Here is a 14,324-nt window from a genome sequence, read left to right as displayed (position 1 = left end):
CCTGGGGCATGCTTGTGTGCACCTGAATGTGAATAGGAGCTCCACTTTTCATTCATGGAGGTTGCCGTGAATTATTGTAAATACATTTAAGTTCGCTAAGGGGAAAATGGATTGTTTGCGGTGTTTTTAAGTTTTCGGCAGCGCTATATAGTCACAAACTGCTACAGTATTGGACAAAGATTTTCGCGGTGGTTTTAGGTTTGTGGTGAAAAGGTCGCAGCGAAACCCACGAACATAAAACCACCGCAAACATTTCTGCATTTACAGTATCATTGGGATAAAAGTAGGCAAACTGTGTTTGGAACTGGAAGCATTGACCAGGAAGTATTGGAAAAAAAAAAGTTCTAGCAAATCTTTTAATTTATTCAACCAGTTACGATAGGCTTAGCATGAACAGGGTCTTAATGTGGGTCTTTGGGTGGAATCTTATCTGGTGGAATTATCAGAATTGCCGTAACATGTAGGCCTCATAACCTTTTAGTAACATTATAAGTTATTACTATAATCACTGTTACGTACAACCAAGACCCAGGAAGTTCTCCCCAAGGCATCAGATTACTTACCTACATTGTACCTACCATAGTCATAAGTGATTAATGTTGTGTAGAGGAAAAGATGGTATGTTGCTTAGAAAATGCATACAGAAATTTAGGAATGTTTATAACCTTTAGTAACATTATAATTAATACTATAATCACTGTATGACGTACAGCTAAGACCCCAGAAATTCTCCCGACGACAATAGATAACATCATAGTGTTTATGAGAATGGAAGCTGTGTGCTATGCTGCTTAAGAATAATGCATAGTTCAGAAAACTTCGACTTATCCATTTAAGAGTTTTCACAACCCTTAAGTAACATTTAAAGTTATAACACAATAACTGTGATCACTGTATGACCCAGGAAGTTCTCCCCAAGGCAACAGATGACATCATAGTGACTTGAATATGTATGAAAACAGATGCTGTGTATGTTGCATAGGAATAATGCATTCAGAAAACTCAATACTTATCCATTTAGGAATTTTCATGACCTTTAGTAACATCACAAGTTATTACTATAATCATTGTGTATGATGTACAGCGAAGACCCAGGAAATGGGTCCTTACTACAACAGATACATGTAACATCACAACGATTAAGGTTCTGAATAAAAACTGGTGTGTGCTCTATGTTGCCTCTACAGGAATAATGCATACAGAAAAGTCATGCTTATCCAATTTAGAAATGTTCATATCCTTTAGTAACATTATACATGTAGGTTATTACAGTATAATCTTGTATGAGGTATAGCATGTTACAGTTGCTATAATCTAGGAAATTCTCCCCACGGAGATAGATTACATCATAGTGATTAAGACAACGTCATCAGGCTCAGATGTTGTTCTCTTAATGAAGATAAAACGACATCAGTAAAATCCCGGAAATCTTTCAGTCTTTGCCTGTCTATATGATAATATGTAATCATTACTTATCTGCTGTCACTTTGAGATGCTCGACTAGCATCAACTACTATCAGGCTAGGTACAGACAGTATAAATCTGAATACATGTCCCTGTAATCAAATATTTAGTGTGTTCACTAATTAGCTGATTACTGATATTGACTGATGTAATTACATTTTGGTATCGGCTAATTAGGCACATGCAACAGATAATGGTAGAAATTGATGTAACAATGTGTCTGTTCCTTGGCTTTGATTGATTTTGTTTTGTGTAAATGAATAGATATTACGTGTATTATGATAAAATAAATGATAGAAATGAAAAGTTTTAAATGCCCTTTGGCTAAATGTACATAATGTACTTTGCATGCAGCAAATAAACTTCTTCTTTAATGATACTGAACTACATGTAATCTGATGTATTATTGAACTGTAATCTCTAACACAAAAATTGGACTAACCCAAATTTACGACTGACCAACTACAGTCTTTGTCAAAAAATGAACAATCCACCGCTTCTATGACATCACATAATGTACATTTGTAGATAGAACATGTGAATCGGTAATACTGAATTAGATTTCTAGATTCGGTGGAAATCATCAAATTGGGATACTGAATTTAATCATATAAAAGAATTCACAGTAAACTTTCAAGTTGACAGGAAAGGTTGAGAAGGTACAAACAACTGAAATTTTAACACAGTATCCTCACTTTACAGGGTTTGCCTGTGTGGGTGCGGTCCTTGTTGCTACGGCAGCTGTTTCTCGGGGCAACGGGTGCTGCGATCATGACGGCTCGCTGGTGGGTGATGGGGTCAACGCCCCCTGCCTTCCAGCCTGTGGACAACCCCGCAGCTTTCTCCAAGGACCTCGCAACAAGGGTTAGTACTTTCCTTTTCCCTCTTCCCTCCTCAGGGCTCGAAATTCATATTTGGGGATAGGTGCACTGGTGCACCCAACTAGAAAAATTGGGTGCACAGAGAGAATTTTGGGTGCACCAGATAGAATAAAGTTGAATGTTCTTCAGAACATAATTACAAAGTTTAACGCTGCTGCCTTTCTTAAGAGCTTCAATCTGTAATTCTATAGCTAACTTCAACATTTCAAACAAATAATACATTAAATAAAGTACAGCAAAAAGTTATCATGCTGTTTTTTATACTTACATTTCAAGAATATTCTGTATACTAGTGTACAATAGTACCTTAACCCTATAGGCTACAAAAATATATAGGTGCACCAGTGCACCCACAGTCAAAAATTAGGTGCACAGCTCCAATTTTGGGTGCACTGGGTGCACATGCACCCACTATTTCGAGCCCTGCTCCTGTTGTACTCGGGGTTGTCATGTTGAATGTTGACTGTAAGATATTTAACATCTTAATGAAATACTCTACCGTTGGTAGTCCATATGTAGTTTAGTACATGATTGTATTTCATAGTATGTACAAGTCAATGTATAATAACAAAAAGCGACACGTGCTTACATGTAGTTCCGTAAGACTTCAATCTTTAATACTCTGCCATAATGTAAAGTTACCATGAAATTAAATATAATATCGGAATGTATAGTATAATGGTTTCAGGCAGCAAAAAAATCATCATCTCATAGAAAGTTTTCTATTATTGGCATAGTGAGTTAGGGGATTTTTGTACTTGAAAGTTTGTTTAATCCTTTTCGAGTAATCATTCAAGGAGGGCTTTCAAAATCCAAGGAATAATATAACCCTTTTAATTTGTTCCATCTTTTACCCATGCTTTTTCCCAGGTCCTGACCCACAACTATGTTTATGCCATCAATGCCTGGCTGCTGTTCTTCCCCTGGTGGCTGTGTTTTGATTGGTCCATGGGCTGCGTGCCCCTGCTGCACAGCGTGGGAGACCCCAGAGTTCTCGCTCCCGTCGCTCTCTGGCTTGGCCTTCTGGGATTGCTAACATACTGTGTCGTCAGTTCAGCCGATAACACAAAACGGTAAGTGTACAGAGTATAGTGTACATACATTGTAGTCAAGTGGTTACTGTAGCTGCCTCTGGACAAAGAGATAGGGAGTTCAAATCCAAGCTGTTTTTGCTCACAGGACACGCATGCTACTGGAAGGGGTTGCAGTCTTTAGGACGAGACATAAATCTGTGATCCCCTGTTCATTGTACCTGTTCATTGTACGGGAATTTCCCCGTTACAATGAACCTGTTTGCAAATACTTTAAATAGTGCCAGACTTTGTCTTCTCTGTCATGACCAACGGAAAAGCTGAATTTTTACAGCCTGCCTTAATGACTTCTATCACTTCAGATGTAGTATCTGGTAGCTTTTTTTAGCCATACCATTTCAGACGAAAAAAGAAATATTGCTGTCAGTATTACATTAGATTGGCTGCCAAATAATCTAATGGCCGGAACTACAATGAGGCTGTTTTTTAGTCCTGTTGTCAAATGAAGAACTATAGCAGGATTATCTTGTATTGCAATTGGTGGCCAAATAAAAGCAAAATTAGGTCCAGGAACTACTTATAGGAGAATCTATTCTGGGTTACAGTTAAACCGGTACAAGGGTCCATCTCCACATATTATTTAGGACCACCTGACCATTGTAACCATTTTTTGTTGGACCTTTAAGTTAGATAATTTTTCCTACGGACACAAGCATTAAGAATTCTGTCTTTTAGTGACAACCTGTCCAGATTTTATCAGACCCCTGGTTGGTCTTCTTAGGCAGGTTTGACTCTATTTCAAATTTGGTAAGGGTAGCCTGGTGTTGCAAAGATCGATATGGGAACTTAATTTCAAGTGCTGAAGAGACTGTACATTATTTTGAAAATGAATAACATGCCATTGGACCACTGAGTGAGCCTGTCTTACCCTGATTAGACTATTCATTGTAATACTATGTTATGCTATACAAATGTATTTTTACTCTTGTTTGTCAAAAATGTTTTTGGCTACAGTCCACTTATCTGATTCATCAGTGAAGAAATATTGCAGCATTATGCTAGATTGGCTGCCAGGCAAATTAAAGCCACTGCACTGCGGAAATAGAAAATCGATAAATCTATTTTCAGCCAACTCTGGAGAAACTTTTATGAGGATGATCGGTTGGTTGAAAAATCTGATATTAGTTTTCAATACGAAAAATAATATCCCACAAGTCTTTTGGTATTCATTGAATTTGCTGCGTACTCAATTTAACTGCCTGCCAGATAAAGGAAAATCGATATATCTAATTCTAGCCAACTCTGGTGAAAAAATTGATGAAGATAGTTGGTAGATTGGAAAAATGCGACATTAATTTTCAATACCAAAAATGGTATCCTACATTTGAAGACAAAGTCTTTTGGCATTTATTGAAATTGCAGTATTATACTTGTAGCTTAGATCGGTTACAAGAAGAATACATGGAACTACCATGCTAGAAATAGGAAATCGACATGTCTAAGTCTAGCCAACTCTGGTGAAAACTTTGATGAAGATAGTTGGTAGATTGGAAAAATGCGACATTAATTTTCAATACCAAAAATGTGGTATCCTACATTTGGAAACAAAGACTTAGTCTTTTGACATTTATTGAAATTGCAGTATTACATGCAGCTTAGATTGGCTACATAAATAAATGGAACTACCTTGCTTGAAATAGGAAATCGACATGTCTAAGTCTAGCCAACTCTGAAGAGAACTTTGATGAAGACAATAAGGGATTTGAGGCATTAGTTTTCAATACTAAAAATTATCCACATTTGAACACAAAGTTATGGACTTTTCACCCAAAGTTGCACTGTACATGAATATCTGTTGGTAGCTTGTGTTTTAGCTACATGTTACATAAGGGAGGAGATATTGCATGATTACATCAAATTGGGTGCCAAATAAAGCAAAGGCAATGCTGGGAGTTATTTCTAGATTACTCTGGAGCAAACTTTGATAAAGGTGAAGAAATATTGCCGCATTAGCTCATAATGGCTACAGGCATAGTTACTTGTAATGACTTGCCGGATATAGGACATCGATAAGACTATTCCTAGTCTACCCTGGAGGAAACTTTCATTAGAGTTACCGATATGTATTACATGTATTAGGCTTGAGAGAAATGAGCGTTTTATTCACAGTCTTGCTGTAAACATGCATTAAATTTGTCATAATGATGTCAATGTAGTAAAGAATGTAAGCATCCCAACAACTTCAGGTGTATTGCTAATGAGCTATCTGCTGCCAAAAAATCATGACCATAACATGTCCACAACATGAGATACAACATCTGGAAGTTCCTCTGCAATACCCTAGAATGATGCTAGGGGGCCCATGATCGAACTTGTCCTTCATTTTGCCAACACCTACCTACTAAAGTACATACCAAATTTCATAAAGATCCATTCACAACTTCTGTAATTATTCTGTCCACAAACCAACAAACAAACAACAACAAAAACATGTCAACCTTCTTGACCAACGCACTCAAAAGTTAGACTAATTTTAATACTTGATACAATGTATACAAAATGTACATTAACATTCCAAGATTGCCTTGCCTTCTCCAATTCCGTTCTGTGCGTCAGAAGGTAATCCAAGTCAGTATCGCAAACAAACAAACAAAAACATAACCTTCAGTCTTGACCAACACACTCTGTTTCAAAGACTAATTTTAATACTTGATATACAAAATGTTCCAGTACATTAACATTCCGCGACTACCTTGCCTTCTCCAATTCCGTTACGTGCGTCAGAAGTAATCCAAGTCAGTATCGCTCTACTGACTAATCAGTAACGTCCAGTAAAGTACTCCCCATGGATGTATTTAATAGCTCTGTAGTGTTACACTTACTCTTTGATCTCCGAGCCCTTCCTGCCAGACAATCTCTCTCACAGAGATTGTTATCTGCGAAAGCTTCTAACGGTTTTTATTCATCTCACTTGTTTCATAGTTATTGCTGTACATCTAGAGTAAATTTAGAGTACGTTTCATTACCTTACGTGCAGTTTTCACTTGAGCTATTTAACCGTAGGTACAGGTATGAAATTAAATGTGTTTTATTGTATTATGTATTAACCATTGTAAGTTTAAAAATCATATTTGTAAAACTTTTGTATGTTACATTTTGGAAAACCTAACACAGTCTAACCTGTACTAGTGACCACCTGTTCATAAGAACTGCATTGCCATTGATGTAACACCAGTCCTCTATTCATAAGGACCACCTGGACATTTTGGCCATGTTTTGGTGGTACTTACTAATAGTCCTATGCATCAAAGCATTAAGAATCCCGTCATGTGTAGCCACGTTTCTAATGTGACCATTTTCTTAAAGCAAACTTAAGTTTCTCTAATGTTGACGCATGTCAGACATCCAGGTAATAAGATACACAGCACAAAAGTTACAAAAGCTTAATGCATCTGGATGGATTTAAACGGTCAGACATTTCAGATAGCATACATTGTACCCTCATAGCACCCTCAGTCACTGATGAAAGACTATCTGAAAGTTCTGACCGTTTACAAAGTCTATCCAGTTACTTCAGTAACTTTAAATTGTGTAATTGTGAAGTTCCTTATACATAATTACGTCATACGTTATTTTGTGACTGTTTATTTGACTTATGTGCCAACTGCCATACATTTTGTTATGTTTCGCCAACGAAACATATTGTTATGTTTCGCCAACGAAACATATTGTTTTTGTCAGGTTTCTTCTTCTCCTTCTTCTCCTTCTCCTTCTTCTTCTTCTTCTTCTCCTGTCAAATCTTCAAATCGCTTCTTCTCGGTCGTCCGTTGACCAAATAAGCTGAAATTTGGTATGCAGGTAGAGTATGTGTATATCCCTAGACCCTTTTTAAATTTTTTTGATATAAGTTTTTAAAATGATTTTATGGAGGTTTTTTGGTCATTTTCAGACAAAAGTCGCACATTATGGCCTCCAGTGCCGAGGTGTTGAAACCTGAGGACCTGAAATTTGGTTTAGTTGTGCATTGGATATTTACCCAAAGGACCCCATTATTTTTTTTGGCATACACTACTTCAAAATGATTTATTTTGCAATTTTTTGATGCAATTTTTGGTTATTTTCTGTCGGGGCCAGCAAGAACTAGGTCATACTGTAACATAAGCCCTCCTACACTCACCCCTTTCTGGGACGTAAAACCAAGCAGATGTCAGGGTACCTATACTAATGGTATTACAGAAAGTTATATGTACCTTATGTTACATGGTACGGATGTTATATTTGACATGTACGTACCGTTAGCAAAGGTGATCACACCTGGCCATGAATTATGCTAATGACGACCTCATTTGCATAATTCCTGCAAAAACTTGTATTTCCCTTACCGTGACAACATGTAGGTACACGTAGGAAAGGTGAAAGCACCTGGACATAACTTATGCTCATGAGGACCTCATTTGCATAAATTATTCAGAAACTTGGATTTGCCCAGGAGTTCTTTTGGGACAGCCCACTTCTTGCATGAGGAGTATGGGCGAAACATCCTGAATTTGCTCTTAAAGCAAATGACGGCCAGTCTAGTTTTTGTAAGGTTTCTTCTTCTTCTCCTTCTTCTCCTTCTTCTCCTGTCAAACCTTCAAATCGCTTTTTCTCGGTCGTCCGTCGACCAAATTAGCTGAAATTTGGTATGCAGGTAGAGTACGTGTATACCCCCAGACCCTTTTAAAATTTTTTTGATATAAGTTTTTACAATGATTTTATGGAGGTTTTTTGTCATTTTCAGACAAAAGTCGCACATGATGGCCTCCAGTGCCGTGGTGTTGAAACCTGAGGACCTGAAATTTGGTTTAGTTGTGCATTGGATATTTACCCAAAGGACCCCATTATTTTTTTGGGCATACACTACTTCAAAATGATTTATTTTGCACATTTTTGATGCAATTTTTGGTTATTTTCTGTCGGGGCCAGCAAGAACTAGGTCATACTGTAACATAAGCCCTCCTACACGTCCCCTGATCTGGGACTTAAAACCAAGCAGATGTCAGGGGTACCTAATGGTATTACAGAAAGTTATATGTACCTTATGTTACATGGTACGGATGTTATATTTGAGATGTAGGTACCTATAGGAAAGGTGACTACACCTGACAATTACTTATGCTAATGAGGACCTACTTCGCATAATGTATGCATAAAGTTGTATGTCCCTTACCGTAAATGCTGCGGATGTCATCTTTGAGATGTAGGTACCTTTAGGAAAGGCGAACACACCAGGCCATAAATTATGCTAATGAGGACCCAATTTGCATAATCAATGCATGAAATTGTATGTCCCTTACCGTAAAAGCTGCGGATGTCATCTTTCAGATGTAGGTACCTTTAGGACAGGCGAACACACCTGGCCATAAATTATGCTAATGAGGACCTCATTTGCATGATTTATGCTTAAACTTGGAATTCCCTTACCGGAAAAGCTGCAGATGTCAGATTTGACATGTACGTACCGTTACCAAAGGTGATCACACCTGGCCATGAATTATGCTAAGGAGGACCTCATTTGCATAATTCTTGCAATAATTTGTATTTCCCTTACCGTGACAGCTGCGGATGTCATCCTTAAGATGTAGGTACCATTAGGAAAGGTGAATGCACCTGGCCAAAAATTATGCTAATGAGGACCTCACTTGCATAATTTATGCATCATGTTGTATTCCCCTTACTGTAAAAGCTGCGGATGTCATCTTGAACATGTAGGTACATGTAGGAAAGGTGAAAGCACCTGGACATAACTTATGGTCATGAGGACCTCATTTGCATAAATTATGCAGAAACTTGGATTTGCCCAGGAGTTATTTTGGGACAGCCCACTTCTTGCATGAGGAGTATGGGCGAAACATCCTGAATTTGCTCTTAAAGCAAATGACGGCCAGTCTAGTTTTTCTGTTGTTTTCTGTTTGTTATATGAAAAATCAATAAAAACATTTTTTTAGATAATAAATAAGGCCACACCAATCTTGGTTAACGGAATTTAAAAAAAAATGCTACATTGGAAAATCAACATGAAAACAGAATTTTAGAGGGATGTTTGTACTTTGGTGCACTCACAGTTTCAGGGACTGAACATGGTCAGGTGCAAGTTTTCACCCCAGCTTTCTGTTATAATGATGTCCTGGTGCTAAAATTTAAAAAAAAAAATCTGTTTAGTTAAGAAATTAAATTGGTGTGGCCTATAATGTCAAGTAAATAAATGATTACATGTAAAAAGAAAAGTTGGATATATTAATCAAAGTACTTTTCTTTCCTCAGGGTTATTACCTTGGGCCTAGCCGTGCTGATTGTGCCCTTCCTCCCAGCATGCAACCTGTTCTTCACAGTCGGGTTTGTGGTAGCAGAGCGGGTTCTGTACCTGCCCAGTGCTGGGTTCGTGTTGCTCGTCGTTGCTGGTATCAACGTCTTGTGTCAACACTTCACTTGGAAAAAGGTACATGAATGTTGGCAAGTAGTAGTGGACAATCTCAAGTCAACTGTTTATGTATACACTCATGCCACATCTTCAGAAAGGAGGCTGTAGCCACATAGTTCCCATTTAGAACTTTATTGAAGCCCACTCCCATACTAGTTTCACCTTTCGTGTGGCTTTCTCAATGGTTCGAGCTCGAATGAATGTTGAATGAATGTCGAATGAAGGTACATGTACTTGAATATTGGTCAGATGATTGAAAATTCACAAAGTGCCGTCAAATCTGGCCGATCAACCACCTGGCACAGCCAACCACCCCCATTCCTGTCCAATTTTACATACTTAAGACCCTCTTGTCTAAAGCACCCCTTCTTACTAACAATTTTTCTTGAGTCCGTGGGGTTTTGTTGAGACCAAGTTTGACTGTATTCACAAAGCTCCACTTGAAAGTGAGGAACAAGATACAATGTAAATGGTACATTAGAATCGAAAAGTATCTGAGAATGCAGCAGTTGTCATGATATGTAAGAAATCACTGTCATTTTCCTTTCAGCAACTTTTACTAGATGTCAGCTTTGCCTACAGTAAAGTCCCTGGAACATTCTGATAGCTCCGCAAAATATGAACATCTCATGAAGTGTCCTGTCATACTGTAATCACTTACATTAACTGAAATACCACAGACTTGCTCACAATTATAATAAAGTCCAAAGAAAACTTTAAAATCCCTACCAAGCGTAATAAGTGTTGCATTGTACAGCATTCAGTTGCATTTGTACATTGACTTGAATACCAAGGCTCTGCTAAGGACTTTCCCAAGTCCTGCTGTCAAAAGATAAACAAATTTTCCGTGCAAAAATTGCTACAGAAAGTGCCATATGTACCAGAATGTAAATTACATGTTCTTGAAACCGAAGATTTGCAAGTGACTTTCCCAAGGCATGCTTTCAAAAGATAACAAATCTTGTATGTTACGGATCGCTTTAGAAAATGCCAAATTTGCCAGAATATATATTGGTCATTTGTGCATTTTCTTGAAATAAGAGTATGACAAATTCTTTAGGTAAAAATCCCTTCAGAAAATGCCAAATTTGCAGCTGATAATAGTATTTTCTTGAAACCAAGATTTGCCAGTGACTTTCTCAAGCCGTGCTGTCAAATTTAAGATAACAAATTTTGTATGCATGGAACGATCTCTTCACAAAACACCAACTGTGCTCGAATGTGTCGGGCTTTGCAGTTTCCTGATGACATTTTCATCTTCCTGCTTCTTATACTTTTGAGCCACACACAAGTTATAATTTCCCGAGTCATGCTGTCAAAAGATAACAAGTTTTGCTTGTAACAGTTTCTTCAGACGTGCCAAATTTGTTGGGCTTACGTGCAATTTCTTGAAGACATTAATTTTATATCTTCCTGCTTCTTCTTCTTGATCCTCACACAAGTTAGAATTTCCCAAGTCGTGCTGTCGAAGGATAAGAAGTTTTGCATGTAACAGTTGCTTCAGAAGTGCCAGAATTTATTGGCCTTATATAAGTGCAGTTTCCTGATGACATTTACATCTTCCTGCTTCCTATACTGTCTTGATCCTTACACAATTTAGAATATCTCAAGTCGTGCTGTCAACGGATAAGAAGTTTTGCAGGTAACAGTTTCTTCAGAAGTGCCAGAATTTATTGGGCTTACTTGCAGTTTCCTGATGACATTTATATCTTCCTGCTTCCTATACTTGAGCCTCACACAATTTACACTTTCCAAAGTCATACTGTCAAAGGATATTAACAAGTTTTGCGTGTAACGTTACAGTATCTTCAGAAGTGCCAGAATTTATCGGGCTTACCGTGAAGTGCAGTTTCTTGATGACATTTATATCTTCCTACTTCCTTTACTTGAGCCACACACAAGTTAGAATTTCTCAAGTCGTGCTGTCAAAAGATATCAAGTTTTGTGTCTTTATGTAACAGTTTCTACAGAATTGCCAGAATCTATCGGGCTTAAGTGCAGTTTCTTGATAACATTTACATCTTCCGGCTTTCTAAACTTGAGCCTCACACAAGTTAGAATTTGTCAAAAGATATCAAGTTATGTACGTAGGGATCACTCCAGAAAACATCCAATGTGTTTTAATTTATCAGGCTTACATATACATGTAAGTGCAGTTTCTCGAGGATACTTACTGCACTTCAGCCTCACACAAGTTACACTTTCTCAATTCCTACTGTCACAAGTTTTGTATATAATAGTATCTTCAGAAGTGCCAGAATGTATCGGGCTTACTTGCATGACAGTCTTATCTTGCTTACGGACCCTCACCATCAACCCATTAAGTAAAGCTCTGCTTCCTTCCTCCATACTTCAGCCTAACACTAACAAATTTCCTTGACGTCATGTAGCTACGCCCCGATTCGTCATAACAGGGGAGAGCCTATCTATTACAGCATACATACTGGCAAGCAATCTGTTATGTACAGGTAGTCCATATGTTATATGTGACAGTTTCTAAGTCACAGAAATGGAAAGTACTTAAATTAGTCTAAGTCTTAGCCATATGTTTATCACTGCAACCAACATTCCATCTGGATTTAGTACTATTACCTAAGTTCCCACATGTGTGTACTGATGAACAGTTACTCATGTAGACTTGCCCTACTCTTTTGAGTGGCTGTCAACACATGTTTAACTTACATATTATATATTTTTATATCATATTATTATACTATATTTGTAAAGATGACAAATACACATTTTTGTATTGTAGAGAATGAGATTTATTTTATCCTGGCCATATGACTAGTGAGTCATTTCAGTGCTGTATTTTTAGAATTAATGTAACGTTACTTGCTGTTTATCTTTTGAGATTTTGGCCAATTTTTTTGTAAATGTGTGTGTATGAAATGAAACCACCAAACTCTTGGATCATTGACTTTTTACAATAAACTTTGTTTTTTCCAGGTCATTCAAGCGTTCCTGGTGCTTATAGTTTTCTTTAATATCATCAGATGTACAGTGGTAAGAAAATTTTTATTTTATGGCTATATTGCACTGAGTAATATTATTGCTGTATAAGATTCAATCTCTGTTCTTCCTAGATCATGCATAAAAAAGCTTTATCTTATGGGAATATTCATTTGCATTGAGTAACATTGATGCTGTTAGATTCAGCCTCAGAGTCTTTTCTTCCTAGATCAAGTATTTAAGTGCACTTTCTCCCTGAAGCCATTGTGTAAAACCTCTAGATTTTTATCTTGATAAATGTCTCACAGTGTTTAATTCATATGTGGCACTTAAAGTGGTATTACTGTTATTTGGCAGATACTCAATCTTGACGCTTTTCTTGTACTGTCAATGAAAGTTAGACATCCAGGTAATAAAATTCGCTAAGTAACTGTTACAGTAACTGTTACTTATTATATAATAAGCAACTGGATATGATTTTGGCTACGGTCAGACATTTCCTCCTTTTCTTGTAATGTTTGGATGAGTCACTAGTACTATCATATACAATGTACATGTAATGGCCAATGCATCATAAGGTATTGCAGTGAATGTAATATTGAAAACACTTTGATTTTTATCTTTATGAATGGGTGACCCCGTAAAATTAGGCAGTGTTAGTATCAAGACTAAACAGTAACTGTTAGTCATAACACTTTGGCAGCATCACTTCCTTCTAGGCTTAGCTGACATTTAAAATGACACATCATCCAGACTGACAGTTAATCTTGACACATTTCTGTCCACAGAGAAGTGCAGAGTGGGGCACAGAGGAGGCCTTGTTCACGTCAGGTCTCAGAGTCTGTCCGCTGAATGCTAAGGTGAGACACTTTATAATCTATTTGACTGTATCTTTGCATGTTAAGATCTCAAGTTAAAGTTACATATAGTCGAATTCCTTGAGTCTTCGTTGAGGTATATTGTGGCGCAAGCGGTAACGCAACCCCGCTGCTTCGCAATCTGGATCAAATTCCGTGGATCCTGGGGCCCGCGTTCGAACCTCAGTAAAAGAACCCAACACACTTATCGAGAAGAGTAGGGGTGACCCGGTGTGCTTGGCCAAAAACGCTAGCCGTGGCGAAGCCGCATTGCACAACCACTAGCTACTTGAAAAAGCATTATACTTCACCTCAATTGATGATGACTGCTTTACCTTACCTTACCTATAAGATTCCTGAATTCAGATATACTTACTAATAGTTTGATGATACATAGATTTACAACTGTTATGGTAATGAACTCAATTACTTTTGATTTGTAAACTTGTCTCATACCTCCGATCCCAACAATGTCCAATGTGTGACTGTGCTACCATGCCAACATTATCTATCAGTATCAGTCAGAGGGCCCTTACCAAACCGTTTTTAATAACATCATTTCCTCCCCAGGTCCATTACAACATTGGTAAGATAAGAGGAGACCAGGGTCGCACAGACGTCGCTATAGCTGCATACAGACATGCCCTCAGGTCAGTACTGATGCACATTATACTAATAC

At 37.6% G+C, this 14,324-nt stretch overlaps 1 protein-coding gene across 1 annotated transcript in view; it reads left to right on the top strand.

The window, feature by feature from the left end:
* The window catches only part of LOC136422490 (protein O-mannosyl-transferase TMTC4-like), a 61,202-nt gene that overhangs the window by 31,108 nt on the left and 15,770 nt on the right, over nucleotides 1–14,324 (top strand). The window contains exons 9-14 of the mRNA XM_066410260.1: nucleotides 2,167–2,328; nucleotides 3,216–3,418; nucleotides 9,680–9,854; nucleotides 12,786–12,842; nucleotides 13,577–13,648; nucleotides 14,216–14,295. Coding sequence (XP_066266357.1) covers nucleotides 2,167–2,328; nucleotides 3,216–3,418; nucleotides 9,680–9,854; nucleotides 12,786–12,842; nucleotides 13,577–13,648; nucleotides 14,216–14,295 — 749 coding nt within the window. The remainder of the gene's footprint in view (nucleotides 1–2,166; nucleotides 2,329–3,215; nucleotides 3,419–9,679; nucleotides 9,855–12,785; nucleotides 12,843–13,576; nucleotides 13,649–14,215; nucleotides 14,296–14,324) is intronic.

This window comes from Branchiostoma lanceolatum, chromosome 17 (genome assembly GCF_035083965.1).
Source record: "Branchiostoma lanceolatum isolate klBraLanc5 chromosome 17, klBraLanc5.hap2, whole genome shotgun sequence".
Taxonomy (NCBI): Eukaryota; Metazoa; Chordata; class Leptocardii; order Amphioxiformes; family Branchiostomatidae; genus Branchiostoma; species Branchiostoma lanceolatum.
The sequence above is the reverse complement of the archived record's forward strand: the minus strand, read 5'-3'. Positions and strand labels throughout refer to the sequence as shown.